General features: G+C 44.9%; 1 protein-coding gene across 1 annotated transcript in view; it reads right to left on the bottom strand.

Moving 5' to 3' along the window:
* MMP23B (matrix metallopeptidase 23B) overlaps positions 1 to 18,750 on the bottom strand; it is an 80,150-nt gene extending 61,400 nt beyond the window's left edge. The window contains exon 1 of the mRNA XM_068242757.1: positions 18,343 to 18,750. Within this exon, the coding sequence (XP_068098858.1) occupies positions 18,343 to 18,474 (132 nt within the window). The 5' untranslated portion in view covers positions 18,475 to 18,750. The remainder of the gene's footprint in view (positions 1 to 18,342) is intronic.
* Between the last annotated feature and the right edge of the window lie 1,310 nt (positions 18,751 to 20,060).

The following is a 20,060-nucleotide window of genomic DNA, read 5'->3' as shown; positions in this document are numbered from 1 at the left end:
GACCCCAGCGGTGCCCATGTGCCATACATTAGGCGTGACCCCAGCGCACATGCGCCCGATGGGGTCACGCAAGGAACCACTAAGCAGGAAGTAGAAGCCGACCAGGAAGTGCGGAGGACCAGAGCTGTATAGCACCAGGTGGCCACAGTGTGCAGGATCTCAGCAGCTGCAGGAGAAGAGGTGCGTCTGCGCATCTGCAGGACTGGAGCGAGTGGGAGAGGGGTGTGGAGGCAGGATGTGGAAAATGCTTCCCAGCACACTCAGCACAACTAGTTACCGTATATTCTGAATATGAAACACACCCATTTTTCATTTTAGGGAAGAAAAATTGCAGCAATGTTATTTAATTCCCACTACTAGGACATTCAATAACATGCCTTCTGCATTCCCCACTTCCCAGTCACAAAAGTTGTAGTACCTACTAACAAACTAACATTAAAATACCAGTTTTATGCTAAATTAGAATTATTTGTGTGATATCTCTTCCTCTTTCCCTGGACTTACAGCTGAGCCTCTGTAATTCTATCATAAAATTCTGTGGTTGCTGCATCATTTTATCAGGAGCACAGTAGTAAGTACTGCAGACTTTACTTATAGCGGGATTGTCGGGCACAAAATTAAATTCCATTTGCCCACTGCTTTGTGTTTATTATGCAGTCTACATCCTGACACTGCATTGCAAGCATTCCAATATAATCATAAATGTTTTTGCTGTAATGAATCTTATCTCAGTCAGCCTGGCTCCTTTCTGGTACATTGCCAGGAAAAAGGAAGCTTGTTATATCCCCTCCCACATTCCTCCTCCTCGCTGATTGGCTGAGGGCAGTTCAGTGTGCCCTGAGGCTGAGAAGGGAAAGACACCACACCCCTCTGCAGAAGCTGCTGAAATCCGATCTATGTTGTGCTCACATGTGTTTACAAAGCAAGCTAGATATGACAGTACAGTTTCTATAACAAAAAAAAAGAGTAAGGGAGGAAATTACATCAGGCTTGGCTTCAGTCAGAGGTAGTAAAGATGGAAAATTCCTGAAACAGTTTTCTTTTTATTTACTATATAAAATTCACTGAAATCAAAATGTGGACAGTACAATGCATATGTTATGTAAGTAGAACAAGTATTTATCTACTTATATATGTGTTTTTTTCACTGGAATTGTATGGCTGTACCTGCTGCTATAAATCAAATCTGGGAGATACTTAAGTCAAAAATGTATATACTTACCTTGGGAGAGGGAACCTTCTGGATCCTCCAGAGGCTTCCCCCATTGTTCCTCATTTCTCTGTTCCAGCACTGGGATCCCTAAACAGGGGCTTAAAGAGACACTGAAGCGAGAATAATTCTCGCTTCAGAGCTCATAGTTAGCAGGGGCACGTGTGCCCCTGCTAAAACGCCGCTATCCCGCAGCTAAACGGGGGTCCCTTCACCCCCCACCCCCCCCTGCAAAATCAACGACCAAATTGGTCGTAAATTTGGAGGCAGGGCTAACGGCTGCAGCCCTGCCTCTCAGCGCGTCTATCAGACGCGCATCGCCGCCTCTCCCCCGCCCCTCTCAGTGAAGGAAGACTGAGAGGGGCGGGGGAGAGGCGGAGGTACGCGTCTGATAGACACGCGGGAGGCAGGGCTGCGGCGGTTAGCCCTGCCCCAATGCGGAAGTGATTCCGCAATGTACGGAGGGGATTTGGGGGTGAAGGGAAGCCCGTTAAGCCGCGGGATAGCTGCGTTTTAGCAGAGGTACACATGCCCCTGCTATCTATGAGGTCTGAAGCGAGATTTATTCTCGCTTCAGACTCTCTTTAACTAGAAATCACTGGGCCCCCCAGTAAAACTTTTGATGCCCCCTCCCCTCTCCCTTTGTGCACAGGTAAACTGAGAACCAACATTATTCACTTAGCTAGTGCACACGTTAATGTGTTTTCCCGATGCAGATAAAAAATGAGAGCAGTGAAGCACTGCACGCATTTTCTCTATCAATTACATTAGCTTCTGTTATAAAACGTGCATGTTTCCACACATACAGGCACACATGGGGGTTGATTCACTAAGACAAATAGCATGCCTTATCAAAGTTACCACGCCTTATCAAAGTTAACAAGCCTTATCAGAGTAGCATAGCAAACTTATGCCAGCTAAATGGCAATGAAGAGAGCTCCACTTGTCCTGCCCCAAGCCCCTGAGGGTTCGTAACGCTCGCTATGCTACTTTGATAAGGTGTGTTAACGTTGATAAGGCATGCTAACTTTGATAAGGCATGCTATTTGTCTTAGTGAATGAAGCCCATGGTGTACCGAAAATGCATACAGAAAAACGCACACAGAAAACTAACAGAGGAGTGTGCTCCCAGACTCAGCTTATTACACTCACTCTGTCCACCTCTGATGGAGCAGAACTGGCTCTGTAGACTCCTCCAGCATTACTACAGTACAGAGCACTGGGGAAGGGGTGGAGAGGTCATTAGAACAATTGTGCAGAGAGCAGAAAGCTTTTTATCTCCTTTCCCAGACTCCTCAAGCATCACTACAGTACACGGCATTTGGGGAGGGGTAGAGAGGATCTGGGCAGAGCACTGTACACAAGACCCTGCTGCACACTGAATAGGGACTGTCTACAAATCTTTTTCTACAAAACTTTGTATGATTCCTTATCAGTGGCTGAGCAGATGCAGTCATTAGAACAATTGTGCAGAGAGCAGAAAGCTTTTTCTCTCCATGAACTTAGTTCTCAGTCTCCCAGGACAGGAAAAAAAAACTTCTCCCCCCATGGGCCCCCCTGCGGCTTCTGGTCCCCCCTGCGGCTGCATCCCTTGCAGGGGCTAATGCTGCACCCCTTTTCACCTGTGCAGTAGCACGGAGCTGCCACTTGGGCTCTGTGGGAAAAGCCAAGATCTGTTTGGCTCCGTGCTAGCGCGCATGGGCTTGCGGGGGTTTCAATGTTGTAAGGAGGGCGATAACAGGAACGCCTCAGGAGGATCCAGAGCCTTTTCTCTCCCAAGGTAAATTCCCATATTGGGACCTTTTTTCCCTTCAGGTTTTGCATAGTTCCTGGGTCAGCAAGGATTTGTATGCAAGGGGAAATTTTACTCATCGCTAATTATGGAAAGATCCAAGCAGAGATTCAGAAAAAGTAGCCCAAGTCAGAGCTTACAATCATGGACACTATTGTTCTAAGTTTCTCTGAGCTGGAGATTATCAGAGAATATAAGGGGTCTTGCTGACCTGGCCTGGATCTATTAAAAATCATATATTATATGGTGACAGTCTGGATTTATGTACAGCACACACCTGCATGACTGCAATAACACAACCACTAATTCACTGATTTTCTTCTAGAATCTCTAACCTCGGTATGACCAAGGTAAGGTTAGCAATCCGTTTCCCGCCTGATAGCAAATTATTTTTTTACAAATCCAAGAAAGGTTTGCAGACCAGAGAACCTTAGTAAGTTCAGTCCTTTAAGAACAGCAACTAGAGTAAATCCAATTTAAAACAGTGGCTAAGCTCCTTGCAGATATAGATGCAGAGATATCCAACTCCATTGGAATGGATTTAGCAGACTTCTCCTTTAAGTGCCACATTCTTCTGTCAATGTGGACATTTAATTTCCTTTTCATTGTGGCTGACTGGCTGTATATGGAGATCTTTGTTGTACAGTGAATGGCTTTCGATTCTCCTGGCAGCCCAATGTTTATTCCAGTCTTCAGAAGTATCCCATACCGGCTAAAGTGCTGATGCTGGAGCCTAGATTTTTATTGAGGGAATGTGTGACTCAGCATAAAATCTGAAGGCCTGTCTGCTCTGTGCAAAGGAAAAGGAAGTTCATGTACTGTACTTACTATGCACTGAGTGATGATACGTCTTCTATACACTGCAGGCACAAAGTGTACTTATCAGCAGTTCCATATTAGAGCCAGATTTTGGAGGAGAACCAGTCAACTCCAGCTGCTAGACAGTGAGTATCAGCTGAATCATGCTGAAGATGCCAAAGGTTGTAATGTAAACTAAAAGGGTAATTAAAATCGTGAGACCTAAACATCGGGATATGATCTGGAAAAGTGTATTTTGCAGCGTTAACAGCACCAAATTCTTGATATATTTATTTTAAAAAAAGCCCACTATTTATCAGACTTACCCAGGAACAGTTGCTGGACTAATGTACACAATATGTGATGCCATGCTTTGTAGTCAATGAGGGAAAAGTATTCTGCACTATGGTGTTGCAGGGCTGTTAAAAAGGCATGGGGATGCAATGCATATCCTGGGGATGAATGGATGGGCGGCTTTCCTCACCAGTACAGGCTGCTCAGGAGGTGCAAAAATTGTCATGGGATCAAGCACCGCCACGCGAAACGGCTGTTAGGCTGCACGCTTTCACCCTATTCCCACTGCCATCCCCCTCACCTGATGGTAGGACCATTTCTGCTTTATGCAGTCCTGAAACACAAGTACGTACGTTTGAACATGTGTCTTTTGCCGATTAAATGACTCTTGCTCTCCTTGATCGCATCATGTCATGCTTTGCTTATGTTTGTCCTCGGTCCAAGGTTACATTTAGTCATACTCTGGGTAGAAGCCATGGCTTTACTGATTATAACAAGAAGAATGCGTTCTAAAACAACATTACAATTTCTTTGTTTCAGCTGCCTTCAATGTGCATTGAATGCAAACTGTGCTAAATATCTGACCAAAAACAACTAAATTTAACCACTTTGTCCTCCTTGACGTAGAACTACATCAGGGAGGCCATGTGCGCTCCCGCTCCCGGCCACGGATCGTTAGCCCAGGAATCAATGAATCGGGCCATGGTGCCCGATCACTGATTCCTCTCCCCTGCAGAAAAAGCGACAGCTTCTCTCGGAAGCTTTGCCTCCTATGTCCCTCTAAGCGTACATTGTATGCTTAGAGTGACGTCATTTCAACAAACTCAAGGTTGCCATCTTGTGGCCAAAAAGTAAAACTACATCTAAATGTAAAAAAAAATTAAAATGCACATATATTTACCCAAAACAAATACTATTTACATCCCACCCTCCCAAAAATACCCACATAAAATGTTTAATAATAAAAAAAAAAACATTACAATAAAAAAAAAAAAAAAAACATAAATATTTACCTAAGGGTCTAAACTTTTTAAATATCTATGTAAAGATGAAATATTTCTATTTTTTTTTTATAAGCTTGTAAATAGTGATGGATGCAAAACGTAAAAAAATGCTCTTTTATTTCCAAATAAAATATTGTTGCCATACATTGTGATAGGGGCATAATTTAAACGGTGAAATAACAGGGACAAATGGGCAAATACAATACGTGGGTTTTAATTATGGAGGCATGTATTATTTTAAAACTATAATGTAACGTTTGGTGTCAGCACACAGAGAGAATCTGATTATTAGTGATCTGCAGTATCACCAAGAATACAGATTATACCTGATTATTGATGATCTGCAGAATCACAGATAATCCAAGTATAACTAACCTCTGGACACCTACAGTGTGAGCGTTTGATGCAACAGAAATAACTTTGAGTAAGACCACCCGAGGAGCGGGTGGTCTTTGGCAGTACGGGCGAAACTGCCTTTTGGGAGGAACAGAGACCTTCCAGTAGCCTGAGGACTCCAAAGGGGTGGAGTTTCAGGGTAAGGTAGGCTGAACCTGTGAGTGAGTGACACCAGAAGGTGGTAATCACTACCAGGTCTGGAGACTATCTCTTAACGTGAGAGATAGCTCTCGAGGTCGGGCAAGCCAGGTCGGCAACACACAGACAGATAAGGTACAAAGACAGAAGACTGATTCGGTATCCTAAGTGAGCAGGGTTTGGCAACAGGTAATCAGATATGCGAGGTACCGAATCAGAAAGCAGAGGGATAGTCAGAAATGCAACAGGTCATAACAGATATCAACAATGCCTAGTCTTGGGTGTGAGGTCCGTGGTCTCTACACCCTGGAACTAGTCTGGAGTATAACAGAATGATAACACAAGTCCCTAGTCTTGGGTGTGAGGTCCGTGGTCTCGACACCCTGGAACTAGTCTGAGGTATAACAGAATGATGATACATAAGTCCCTAGTCTAGGTGTGAGGTCCGTGGTCTCGACACCCTGGAACTAGTCTGAGGTTCAACAGAATGATGATACAGAGTTCCTAGTCTGGGTGTGAGGTCCGTGGTCTCGACACCCTGGAACTAGTCTGAGGTATAACAGAATGATAATACAATAACAAACAGAAGTAATCTGGCTCAGTGTGAATTCCCAGGTCCTCCTGGTTCAAACACACTGTTGGATCTGACTAAGGTCTGAGTGCTTCCACGTAAGTGTTCGCAACGGCAGACCACCTGAGAGTCCCCAGCAGTGACTATATATAGAGCAGCGCTCTCTAGCGCCACCCCTGCATGATCAACCAATAGTCAGCTGCCTTGAGATCAGCTGACCTACCTGGTCAGCTGATCCCTCTCCGTTTGACATAAAGGCCCTGCCTCTCAGCGCGCGCGCGCGTATTCCTCAGCCCATGTGAACTAACAGACCCAGCCACACCAGACGCACGCCGCTGCGGAGGAACCGCCGAACTGGACGCATGCTGCTGCGGACAAACCGCCGTGCTGGATGCGGAATCAGCTGCCTTGCCGCCAGTACACGCGGCGGCTTTTCCGCGTTCTCTTACATATTATGGCTGAAAACTGAGAAATAATGAATTTTTTCAGTTTTTTTCTTATTCTTACTGTTAAAATGCATTTACAGTAAGGTAGCTCTTAGCAAAATATACAGCATCCATCTGAAAATGGCGCCTGTGAATAATGGCGCACAGTGTTGCCGCTAATCCATTTGCCGCTTATCGCTATTTAACGTTAAAGCCTTATTGTTATTTAGCGTTAAAGCCTTATCGTTATTTAGCGTTAACACACAGAACCCTCTCTGTACCTATCCCTAACCCCTAAACCCCCCCGGTGGTGCCTAACCCTAACCACCCCCCTGGTGGTGCCTAACCCTAAGACCCCCTCTGGTGGTTCCTAACCCTAAGACCCCCTGGTGGTGTATATTGTACTGTAACTATACCTAACCCTGCTCTCACACAGAACCCTCCCTGTACCTAACCTTAACCACCCCTTGGTAGTGCCTAACCCTAAGACCCCCCTGGTGGTGCCTAACCTTAAGACCCCCCCAGTGGTGCCTAACCCTAACCTTGACAGTGTTACATTAAATCCATTCACAGTTTTGCAGTTAAGTAACGTCTGCAGTTTGGCTTATGTAGGGCGCTATTGATAAATAACGTTAGTGTGTGCCACTATTGATAAATAACGTTAGTGTGTGCCACTATTGATAAATAACGTTAGTGTGTGCCGTTTTTCTTCTTTTTTCCCTGCGCGCCATTATTATGCAGTACTAACGATAAATAGCGATAAGCGTATCTTTTTAATGCGGCGCCATTCTTATGCATAGGCGCTGTGCACCATTATTCACTGATCCCAAATATACAACCCAAAGAATGCCTAATTGGTGGCGGAAAAAACAAGATATAGATCAGTTCATTGTGATAAGTAGTGATAAAGTTATAGGCTAATGAATGGGAGGTGAACATTGCTCGGATGCATAAAGTAAAAACGACCGAGGGCTTAAGTGGTTAATGTACATGTAAAAAGCGCGCAAGGAAATGTGGGTGTCCAGAAAAGCCGATAGTAGAATATCGGTAATCTTTCCAATATTCTACTGTTACAGCTGAAAAACAATAGTAAAATATCAGTCTTAAATACCCATATTTTCTACTGCTAAACATAACACTATTCTCACACTGAACCCTCCCACTACCCAAGCGTAACCTTAACCACCTACCCAGGGCCGGATTTAGGCCAAGGCCGCCTAGGCCATGGCCTAGGGCACCACAGGAGCAAGGGCACCAAAGCAGCAGGCTGAACTTATGCAGCATTTGCAAGCTTGCAAATGCTGCAATGCAGGGAGATCAGGCGAGCGCCTGACCACAGTACTCTGCTGCTAGCCACCTGTGCAGGGACCACCTTGCTCTCTGTGCACGTTTGCATTGTGGTGGACAGCTATGGACTTGGGCAGCATTGGAGACAGGGGAAGAGGAAGCTTTGGCACTGGAGACGAGCTGAGAAATTAGTGAAACTGATAGCTGCTGCGGTGTGAAGGCAAGCTGGCTGCCTATACTGAAAGGGGGGAAGTGGGAAAAGGAGGGATTAAGGGAGTTATCTGGCTACCTATACTGGAGGGAAAGGGGGGAGTCATCTGGCTACCAATACTGGAGTGGGGTGGGGGGGGGGGGGTCAACAGGTTACCTATACTAGAGGGAAGGGGAGAGGAGTCATCTGGCTACCTAAACTGAAGGGGGGCTGCTGGTGACAGCGTCCTTGGACGGTAAAGAGTACAGATCCGACAATGCACCTACCCCCGTGGCTAGCGTTAACCACCTACACCCGCAGCTAACCTTAACTACCACCTCCCACAGTTAACCTTAACTACTCCTCCCCACAGCTAACCTTAACCACCCCCTCACCCCAATGGCTAACCTTAACGACCCCCCTTTCACACACACACAGGTAACCTTAACCCCCCATAGCTAACCTTAACCTATGGCAGCGCCAAAACTTTGCTGCTAGCGCATGCCCAAATTTCCTGCTTCCCTTAATTTCTCTTTCAATCTCCCAGTGCATTATCCCAGGGCTGCTGTGGACAGTTCTTTACATAGAGGTCTAGTATGTGACTGTCTGGAATGTCTTCACCTCACAATACTGCTCATCATTGTAGGAGAGTATGACAGCAGTTAGGGCAAAACTGACCATTTTCTTCATCAGCCAAGTAATTGCCGCCATTTAGCTGAGACAGCTGACCCAACATACATCAGCTATTTGTACAACTGCTCCAGTTTTCATTCTAATATAAACATATGGTAGATACCTCTGTTCCATCCAGCTGTGACTACGTCATCTGGAAAAGGAAGCTCAAATGAACTATGGCAACCTTCTTGACATTAACCCTTTACATCCCAAGAGGTAAAATATGCCCAAATAAAAACACTACAAGTGCTCGATGTTTACATGTGTAAAAGAGACTGAGAGTGAGAGGGATATGGAGGCTGGTATATTTAATTTTTAAAAATTCCAGTTGTCTGTCCTGCTGATCCTCTACCTCTAATACTTGTAGCCATAGACCCTGAACAAGCATGCAGCAGATCAGGTGTTTCTGACAAATATCTGACAAGACTAGCTGCGTGCTTGTTTCAGGTGTATGATTCAGACACTAATGCAGCCAAAGAAATCAGCAGATTGAACCGGCAGGGACTCAGGGCAGGACGAGTGGAGCTCTCGTCATTGCCAATTAGCAGGCATAGGTTTGTAGCACTCGCTATGCTACGCTGATAAGGTGTGTTAACGCTGATAAGGCGTGTCAAATACGATAAGGCATGTTAACCCTGGTAAGGCATGTTAACTCTGATAAGGCATGTTATTTGTCTTAGTGAATCAAGCCCATGGTGTGCAGAAAACCTCTTCTGATGGAGCAGAACAGGCTCTGCAGATTCCAGCATCACTACAGTACTACACAGTACTTGGGGAGGAAGTGGAGAGGCGGGGGCACGCACTATACACAAGACCCAGCTGCACACTGAATAGGGACTGTCTACTAGTCTTTGTCTACAAAACGTTGTATGATTCCATATCAGTGACTGAGCAGATGCAGTCATTAGAACAATTGTGCAGAGAGCAGAAAGGTTTTTCTCTCCATGCCCTTAGTTGTCAGTCTCTCAGGACTGGGAAAATAAACTTCTCCCCCCATGGGGCCCCCTGTGGCCTTTGGGCCCCCCTGTGGCTGCATCCATTGCAGGGTCTATTGTTACGCCCCTGCTATTAAGCTTCCTTTATCCTAGGCTGTCATTAGACAAGGAACATACCTCCACTATCATTAGAATGGTGGACGTGTAACAATCTTACACTTACAAATATATATTACAGCTGTCCTCTGGTCCTGTGCTGCTGCCCAGGACCCTTCATCTGATAGTGGGCGCTCTCCTCTTTTGGCACAAGCGTGGCTGCAGTTGTGCAAGCACAGCCATGTCTGCACAGGAGCCTCTTCTGCTTTCTGATGTGATTACCGCCAAGCCCTTGTATGCAATCTTTTGAGGGTCTACAAATGGAAATGGGCCTGGAGGACACCGCAGGAAGCCTCATTAGTATTCCCTCTTCTTAGGTAAGTATGTGATTCTGGGGTTGATTTAACAATCCACGGTAATATTACAGTGTACGGCAGTACTACTACTTATGTGTGGAAGTACCACTAGATATACTAGCAGTGTGATCTGTGGTACTTTAGTAGCGCAACCATAGTAACAGTCGCTATACTGGACTACCGCTGGCGCTGATCACGCTACTAGCACATCTCGTGGTACTTCTGCGTGTGAGTACCGGTAAGATTTCTATGCGCTGTGTATGCAGAGTAATATTACCGTGAATTGATGGTTCAACCCCAAGCTTTAGCTTGGGTAAACTTTGAGGTGAAGGTTGCATTATGTAACATCTACCATACTTACTAACACCCCATGTAATAATCAACTTTAAAGCGCAAGCTTTTTTTTGTGGTGCCAGTGGCTTTCCTGTCTTCCTGCAGATATATTTGGGATAATAACCTCTGGTATCCATGCACTTCACAGCACATGATGGTGACTTATCCTCTGCACTGAGGAGTCACACCTTGTCATTGGCCTAGAATCCCTAGATGCATTAATATCGCTCTCACTACAGTTTCCCATTCAAGCTTTGTACAGACAGTGGACTTGTTTTGCTGAATAAGGACATACTAATAAAGGTACTGATTGATTTCAAGGAAATTCTACTGGTCTTATGGAGTCCACCCCTGCTACCCAGGAGATCAGGGCTCCACTGAGGTAGGACACCGCGCTGATCGGGAACCCTTTGGCCTCGCTAGATGCCAGCTCCATCCATCCATCGGCTGCTGCTGCTCCACCGCAGCAATAACACCTCTGGTTCAGCCTCTCTATGATGCCAGCCACTAAACCGGAAGTAAGGGCCACTGCAGCCGGATGCTTCTGTGACAGATTATATTGACCAGCCATGCTGAATGCTGCCCAGTAGTCGGGACCCACCACTAAAATTAACACTACTGCACCTTTTGAACTGGAACACCTTGGCCAGCACTGCTAGATATCAGCAATCAGGATTCTCAGCACATCAGCTATCACCACAGGTTTCTTTCATAAAGAACTGGGTCATCACTGCTAAACCTTCACCTCTCTCTGTCCCCCTCCCCCCATGTCTCCTTAGTAATGACAGACTGGTGGCGCCATAGTATGGCAGCCTCAGCTCTTGACTTTTGCACATTATCTCCCATCCTTCCAGAGCCTGTATAAGCCAAAACCAATTATGGGTACAACCCCCCGTTTGTGCTTTGCAAAATACATGATTCTGATTCTGACATAGTTACTTGCATTTGCTTTCATGGACCAAAACATGTTGTTGAGGACTACAGCACCAGGATTACCAAACCAACAGATTAGCCTTACAGGGGGTCATCATGTGGACAGAGGCATGTTCTACTTCTGCTACATCAAGTATGCTACAGTTATCAAATAAATTAGCTGTCAAGACACCACCTGCACCTGTTTTAAGGATACGGTGGTCAAGAACAAACACCTCACCTGTAGCTACAACATATGTAGGAACAGATCACTCAGCACTTGACTGCTATGATTATGTACAGCCCCTGCTGTAACCAGATTTCACAGTATATATTATCAATGTACCATTTCCATGCATATCTTTTTTATGGGATAGTAAAGAGTGAAAATCAAAGATAATGGAACAATATCGTGCATTGTAGAGACAGTTTTACTGCCGCGTACGCACATCTTCCATTGTTCTAGGGTCTCCTGGAGATTTTAAAGCAGTCAGACTCTCTCCATTGAGATCATGTGCTGAACATCTGTGAAATGGTTTCTGAAAGGAATCATAAAGCGGTCACACTCGCTGACTCCGCAAATGACGAATCCGTTGTACCAGCCAATTCTGTTACATTTTGTTTGTCTCAAAATCTTAGCTTTGGGCCTTGTTTATAACAATGTCAAAGGAAAAAAAAAAGTGGACTAAGACATCATGGCCTGTGTTAAAAGTTTAGTGAGATTTTCATGCTGACCTGGCATTTTGACCAGGTCCACCAGGACCAGCTCAATACAAACTTTTTGTTTCTGTCTGGATAGTGCGTTCACAACCCTGGCCAGTTTGTTACCTCTGTCTTTGCTGTTGTTTGGGAAAAATCTGATCACCTCCTGCTCCAGGTCTCAAATCTGATGGTGTCACGTGGAAAGATGGAGACCCAGAGAAGGTATAATAATGTCTCAGGATCAGGGGAGCTACCTTCTTGCTGGTGATATCGCTCCTATGTACAGAGCAAGGAAAATTCTCAGCATTTCCAGCCTACAATTATTTGTGTCTCTTCAACATTCTAGTCAAAAGAGTTAACTGATAAAGAATATTAATTTTTAATCTTTGTTCAGGACAGGGACTGAACTTAGGAGATAACACCAGGCCATGAGTTAGAGGGGTGGCAGGATCACATGGGTTAGAGGGGTGGCAGGATCACATGGGTTAGAGGGGTGGCAGGATAACATGGGTTGGAGGGGTGGCAGGATCACATGGGTTAGAGGGGTGGCAGGATCACATGGGTTAGAGGAGTGGCAGGATCACATGGGTTACAGGAGTGGCAGGATCACATGGGTTAGAGGAGTGGCAGGATCACATGGGTTGGAGGGGTGGCAGGATCACATGGGTTGGAGGGGTGGCAGGATCACATGGGTTAGAGGAGTGGCAGGATCACTCATCCTGACAGGCATCACCAGTTTCAGCTGCTAAGAAGGTCAAGCCAGGTCAGGGTTAGGAGGGGGGCTTGAGGACAGTTAATCTATGGTAGGCAGTCCAAAAGGTTTGCTGCAGATATCAGTTTAAGAATGATCATTGTACTACTCAGTTCTCTGGAGGTAGAAAAAAAAGCTGACAACAACAGAAGGATAGTTAGTGATCTAGTAGAACCGGTCAGAATGATCAACTACACAGGAAGAGACCTGCACTCAGATCCACCAAGGGAATCGGTAAGAATGTTATCGGTTCCATACAGCCACTCCCCCCACCCCACCCCATCCTCCTAGGTAAGCTTCTAGACCTCTCCCTTTTGGGTTCAGTACAGGAATACCAGCCCAATGGTGCCGCCCTCTTCCTGTACTCCCACTAGAACTTTCCCCAAGTCTATAACAAATAATCCTCTCAGGTAAAGAAAATAAAACGTGCGTGCATAGCTTACACTTAGGTCAGTGCACGTGTGGGGTTATTGGTTGTGGTTTTATTACAGTGTATGTTCAGGCTTGGGTTATTAATAGTCCAGAAAATAATCATTGAAAGGGCTTAGGTTAGGGTCAGGCTCAGCTGGATTGTATGATGGGTTAATGTTAGGGTACATTCAGCATCCACTGTTAGACAGTAGGATTGTATATGATCAGCCTTCCCTCCCCACCTGCCCCCTCCCAACTTGCTTGCCCAAGATTGTAAATAATTCATGTATAGGTCAATTATAAGGTTTTAGTAGAAAAGAGAATGGGTTAAGGTCTGGTAAATGGTGATTTGATGCTTTTTTGAGGATAGAGGTTAGGCAATTATTAGGTTAGTGTTAGTGTAAAAACAAAACAAAAAACAAAGCAGTTTCTTCCGGCAACCTATAATATTCGTAGGTGAAACAGGTCCAGTTTGCTCCAAAAATCCATTGGCGTGAAGTCCTGGGGCGGGGTTTTGCAGGAGCGCACGCGCATCTCCCCTTGAATGACAGAACGATCGCCGCTAGGAGACTGTTAGATGGTGAAACCAATGTCTATTTACACTGTACAGCGCTGCGATCTACGGCAGCACTGTACTGTGGACAGCCGTGTGACATAGCTGTACCCTGGATAGGCACAAGAGCGATTGGCTGACATAAGCTGATGCCTATGCGAGCCAATTGTGGTGATTGGCTGGCGGTGGGATGGAGGGCAGGCAGACTGGCTATAAAAATAAAAAAAAATGTGAAATGTATTTTTTGAAAGAAAAAATAAATGCATAAAAAATAAACAAACAGGGCAGCAGGGATCAAAGCCCACCAACAAAAAGCTCTGTTGGTGGGCAGAATGGGGTTAATCACTTGTGTGCTGAGTTGTACGGCCCTGCAGCGAGGCCTTAAAGCTGCAGTGCCCTAAAACATTGTAAAAATTAGCCAGATCACTGGGGGGGGGGGGGGGGGGGTGAGCCTATGGTTCTCAAGTGGTTAATGGATTCTCCAGATACATTTCCATTTCTCCACTGTTGTTTTGGACCCTCTTCATCTTCATGGCTGGGCTCCACTCCGTGAATGAGCATGGCCCAGGGCCGGATTTACCATAAGGCACTGTAGGCACGTGACTACAGGTGCCTGTTGATACTAGGGCGGCTAACTCTCCTCCCCTAGTGTCTCCCTCCCTCCTTCCCTATGCAGAGTCCTGAGTAGAGCGTAAATGTGAGGTTGCTCATCTAGCTATCGGATTTCCACTATCGGAGTTCTACTAACAAGATCTGACTTCAGTCGGGGGGCACCACTAGATACTTAATACTGAAAGTACCTCTGTCTACCTAATAAAAGGGGCACCTGTAGCTACCTATGATGGGCAAGGAAAGTAAGGGGAAAGTGACAGTTGGGCCAGCCAGCACGCTTGTGGTGCCGTGTGTTTGTAGGTTTATGGAGGGCGATGTAGGGTGTCAGGACATCTGTGCCTATAGGATCCTGTGATGTAAATCCGGGCCTGGCGTGGCCGCACTGTACAGGCTAGGGATGGTCGGAAATGCCAATTTCCTATTCCGTGGTAATTCCGCATTCCGCCATTGCCAAATACCGAATCCACTTTCCGCTACCAATTTCCGCATTCCAATGCGGAATTTCCGCCGTAAATCGCGGAAATTCTGCCAGATTTTAACATCGATTTTCTCAAAAACTATAAGGTCTTTTTGAAAACTTTTTTTGCATCTTGTTCAGAAGATTCTGTTTAATAAACCCTGAAAATGTGCTGTTTCTAGGACCTACGGGGGCTTTGCTATTAACCGCTAAAGTTGGCTGATTTTTACTGTAATGTAAATGCAGAAAAAAGGCAGAAGCAGATTTTCTGCATTTTATATTACAGTAAAAATCTGCCGACTTTAGCGGTTAATAGCAAAGCCCCCGTAAGTCCTAGAAACACCACATTTTCAGGGTTTATTAAACAGAATCTTCTGTTTAATAAACAGGGGTTATTAAACTGAATCTTGTGAACAAGATGCAAAAAAAAGTTTTCAAAAAGACCTTATAGTTTTTGAGAAAACCAATGTTAAAGTCGGGCGGAATTTCCAAATTCCGGCGGAAATTTCTGCGATTTCCGGCGGAAATCCGCCTAACGCAATTGCATTACCGATTTACGCATTCCGATGCAGAAATGCAATTTCCGATCGGAATTTCGGAAATTGCATTTCCGCGGAATCCGAATGAGCATCCCTAGTACAGGCGCACTGATGCCTGTGCAATAACATGGAACTATTAGTGCACAAAGGAAAAAAAGTGTCTTGCGCCTGCACAATGCATCCAGAAGTGTGACCGTGGGAATGGTTTCAGAGGGGCCCAGCACTGGAATGGTGAGGTGGAGGGGGATGGCGTAAGCCCCTGTATTAACCAGTGGCTTCCCTATACTGAGATAGGCATCAAACTTTTATTTTTATTATTAAAGCCACATGTAGGCTTTAAATAGGCTTTTTTAATATCAGAATATTAATTATCACAAAAGAAAATATGGTATTTGTTTGATCCATGTGGTTAGTCAGTAGTTCTTACAAAGAACAGTCACCACCTGCTGTTGTGTGCATTACAACTTTCAAGAAGCGGTGCAAACCAAGCACTCTCCACACTCATTAGGATCACTGAGAAACAAACCACACTGTATGTGTAGGCTTCCAATTAGGATGTTGTGCCTCCACACAACAGATAGGGCCTGATTCACAAAGCAGTGCAAAGTGTTTGCACGCGAGTGAAAACCACTTTATCACGCCTAAACTCAGTTTAGGCATGATAAGAAGCTCCCATTAAGCCCTATGGGACTTTGCACGCGCACATACGCGCGTACGCGCATACGCGCGGTAGCTTCGCGCGAGTTAGAGCACAAAGCGGTGATAACTTTGTTAGTGCAAAGGTTATCACGCCTAAAGTCTTTTAGGCGTGATAACTGTGTTATCACCGCTTTGTGAATCAGGCCCTTAGTCTATTTAACAATAAAGACCAGCAGAACACGTGGGCACAAGCAAAGGATAGCCTGTATTTATTGCACATCAGTGTAAAAACAAGTAGCAGCATTTGCACATATGGTAAAAAAAAAAGTTGTACATCACCATCGAGATGTCCCACACACGGTAGCCCTCTCGTCCAGTTGTGTGCATGAAGATGAATGAGCTTGTACATACAATGAGGGCTTGTTCACATCTAGGGCGTTTTTGGCCTTTTTTTAAGCGCAGGAGATTTTCAAAATCGCCCACAAAATGCTTGTGCAATAAATTCTCTATAAGAAGGTTCATATCAGTGCGTTTCGTCCGCTTTGCGCTCCGCAGAGCAGTGCCTGTGCCATTTTTGGGGCGATTTTGCTCTAATGGAAGGTATAGGAAGAGCGCTAAACACTCACAAAATCGCTTTATGCAGCAATTGGATTCACGTTTTTAAGAATAAATACATTGTATTTATTATTTTCCGGGTCAAAGAGTTCACTTCCTGACTGACGTCAGTAAGTGGCAAAAAGGAATCGCTCTGCAAAAGCGCTTACAAAAGCGCTTTGCCCAAAATTGGAGCTACGGGAGGGGAAAAACCCCTCAAAAAATTGAAAATCGATACCGTCAGCGATTTCGATTTTAGATGTGAACAGAGCCTGAGCCAGGCAAGCCAGCTGTTTGATGACAGAAACCCAGACGCAAGCAACTTCTCATGAACGGCAAATCAGCTCAACCAATGCTGTGAAACCTGGTAAACACTGTATTACCTTTGCAGGAATGCTATGGGCATTTCCAATAGGCATAGTCAATGAGATGCAAATAATTTTGAGTTGATGCAGGATTATACAAACGTTGTAAGCAAATTTATGCCGCTTGAAAATGTACCAATCGAATTTTACCCTAGCAGGATTTGATTGGTCCATTTTCAAGCTGCATGCATTTGCATCAGAGCCAGATTTACAGCTCAGGAGCCTGTAGGCACAGGTGTTCTGGTGCCCTAAACTCTGCACCTCAGCTCAGGCCACACCACCATATAAGTAAGCATCCCTCCTCCCGACTAGGTAACCAGATTTTCCCCAGTATTTTGTAACGCCATTAATCTAGAAAGTAGATGTGCCTCCCCCCCCAAATATTGGGAGCCAGATGTGCCCCCATCCCAGTATTAATCAGCCCCCCCAATAGGTAGGGGGACATTTAGGGAGAGGAGCCGCCTCTGCTACATAACAAATTCCAGAGGGTCCGCACACTCTTGAGTACCAAGTCCTGTTATTCAAACACGTGACACAACTATTCCAAAAACCAACGAGTCGTTTTCGGGCCCCAAGGGGTCCCCTTTGTCAAGGCTACAGTACAGAATCTCCTACATAAGGCGCCTGTAGGCACAAGCCTACAGTGCATTATGGTGAATCCAGCCCTGATTTTCATAAAACATTTGCATAATCCTGCATCAATTTGAAATTATTTGCATAATCATTGACCATCTCTAATCTGTAATTCTGCATAGAAGATTGCTAACTGTGAGAAGAAGCAGCTAAAAGAAGGCATTGGAATATCTGCATGTTAGAATTAAACTCTGCTATAAAGCAACATTCTCTTCAAAACATCACCTGCCGGAGGTGCAAAAGGAATCCAAACCTGAAACATTTATCGGTAATATTTTATATTTCTAACTAAATAATACAAAAATCATTTTTTTTAAATGATAAACACAGTTAACAAACAAAAGAAACATACATTTCCTTTAAACTACACCTGTAAAATCTATAAATCAGGATTGCTGATCTCTTCCTGAAAATCCTTCTTGTGTGGTATTAAAGCTGTCCCTCTGGCTGTCATACTTGCTGAGTCACTTCCCTGGATTAAGCAGGCAGATTAGGTGTTGTGGCTGAGTCGCTTGGTCTGTATTATGTTCCCGGTGAGTGATTAAAAGTACCAAAGCCAGAGGATCAGCATGACAGACAAAAAACTAACATATTCTAAAGGAAGGACAGCAGTGACAGCATTTCCCTCACAAAAGCTATACTAAGAAGAATACAATATTGGGGTTAACTCTTACCTGTGCGTTCCATTGTGCTGTGGAGGAAGCAGTGAAGAGTCCGACCAGCAGCACCATGCCAGCGATGGCCCCAGCAATCACCCATGTGGGCCTCCTCTGTACAGCAACCTCCAGTCCTCCTTGGTTGTCCATGATGTCTGGCGGAACCCTGCTGCTAGAAACTGACTGGGATATGTAACTGTTATCTCTCTATCAGCAGCTGCTTAGCAGAAAATACTTTGCATAATTCCCTACTTTTAACCTGAAATTTCTTTTTATTTTATCTTAATTCCTAATCTGTAATGTTGTGTCTCTGCTTTGTGCGGCTGCAGTGGAGTTACTCTATCTAGTGACAGTATACTGCCTGTTTAGCCTGGCTGAGTTCAGCTGCACTGCCTCTTCATCACCGCTCCTTCTAACTGCCTCTAACTTTTCTCCTTCTTTCACTTTTGTTAGAAATCCAGGCTGAGCTTTGAGCTGCCAACTATCCTTCCAATTGAAGCCAAATGTTCTCATCTTTCACAGGCAAAAGGGTTTGGTCTGGGACTGTGTAGGGGCGAGTGTGGGGGGATCAGTGCATGCAGTCTACTTCCAGCTGACTGGCTTAGCAACAGCAGGGATAAATCTGCACTTGACAGCTTTTTGTATGGAGACCAAACGAAAATCATACAAAAAAAAAAAACAACAACCGAAAAGCTAAAATCTGCCTAATGACTTAAAGGGAACCTGTCAGACTGACAGTCAGTTTCCTGGCAAAGTAAAGGCTTCCATCCACCCCTGGAGGCTTCCATTGCTTAACTCCCAGCATAATTCACTGGGATGTGCTTGCCCTGGTCCTGGCTGTATATCTCTATTCCAGGGGGAATTCCAGGAATTTTAAGGTTAAGTTATACTCCCAGTGAAAAGACATAACTTGGAATCTGATTAAACTGTGCTCAGTAATGGGAATACAAGACTGAACTTACAGCTTATAGGAAAAAAAACCCTTAAACCTCGACCGTCAATACATGGCATGGCACTATTATGTGACTGACAATGCAACCTCTAGCTTGTATATTACTGTAAATGGTTAAATGCACTATGTTGTTGTAGCAAGGGGTTCACACTACAATTACATTTGCGGACACAAGATGTCCTCCCGTGCCTTTATTTGGTTTTCAGGACAGTTTCGCCAATAAGGTCAAAATTGTCAGGATTTGGATTGCCATTTATTTTTTTCTTTTACAAAGGAGGTTTGTGTGGATAGGGGTGTAGAGCTCTGGGGAGGGGTGACATCAGTACGATAGAATACCTTCAGTTCATGTGGTTTTACACTGTCTCATACTCTACCATGCCCTCTGCCTGTTGGGGTACTTTAGGGCTCCCTCCGTTTTTTTTTCTTTTATGTATATATACCCATGATCTCAGACAAAAAAAAAAAAAACAGTTTATTTGGGTCTTAAAAACACTTTAATAGAGTACCCAGTTAGCTTATGGCAACCCAATTCATAAAACAGAAGGTAACAGCTTGCCAACTGCACCAGTTGCAGGCTACTGCGCACGTGCCACCCAGGGGCCTTCTAGATTGTGCTCCTGTGACTGAGAGCATTCTGCGCACCATGGAGACTCCAGGCTGGAGGAGAGTATAGCCAGGCAATACAAAACAAAGTGTCCTAAGAAAATACATATCATAACCTAGAAAAAGTGTCCATGAAATCTTGAAGGTGAGTATGCACAAACAGAACAGTAATCGGGCACAG

Source organism: Hyperolius riggenbachi, chromosome 6 (assembly GCF_040937935.1).
Source record: "Hyperolius riggenbachi isolate aHypRig1 chromosome 6, aHypRig1.pri, whole genome shotgun sequence".
Lineage (NCBI taxonomy): Eukaryota > Metazoa > Chordata > Amphibia > Anura > Hyperoliidae > Hyperolius > Hyperolius riggenbachi.
This window is presented reverse-complemented; position numbering and strand designations above follow the sequence as displayed.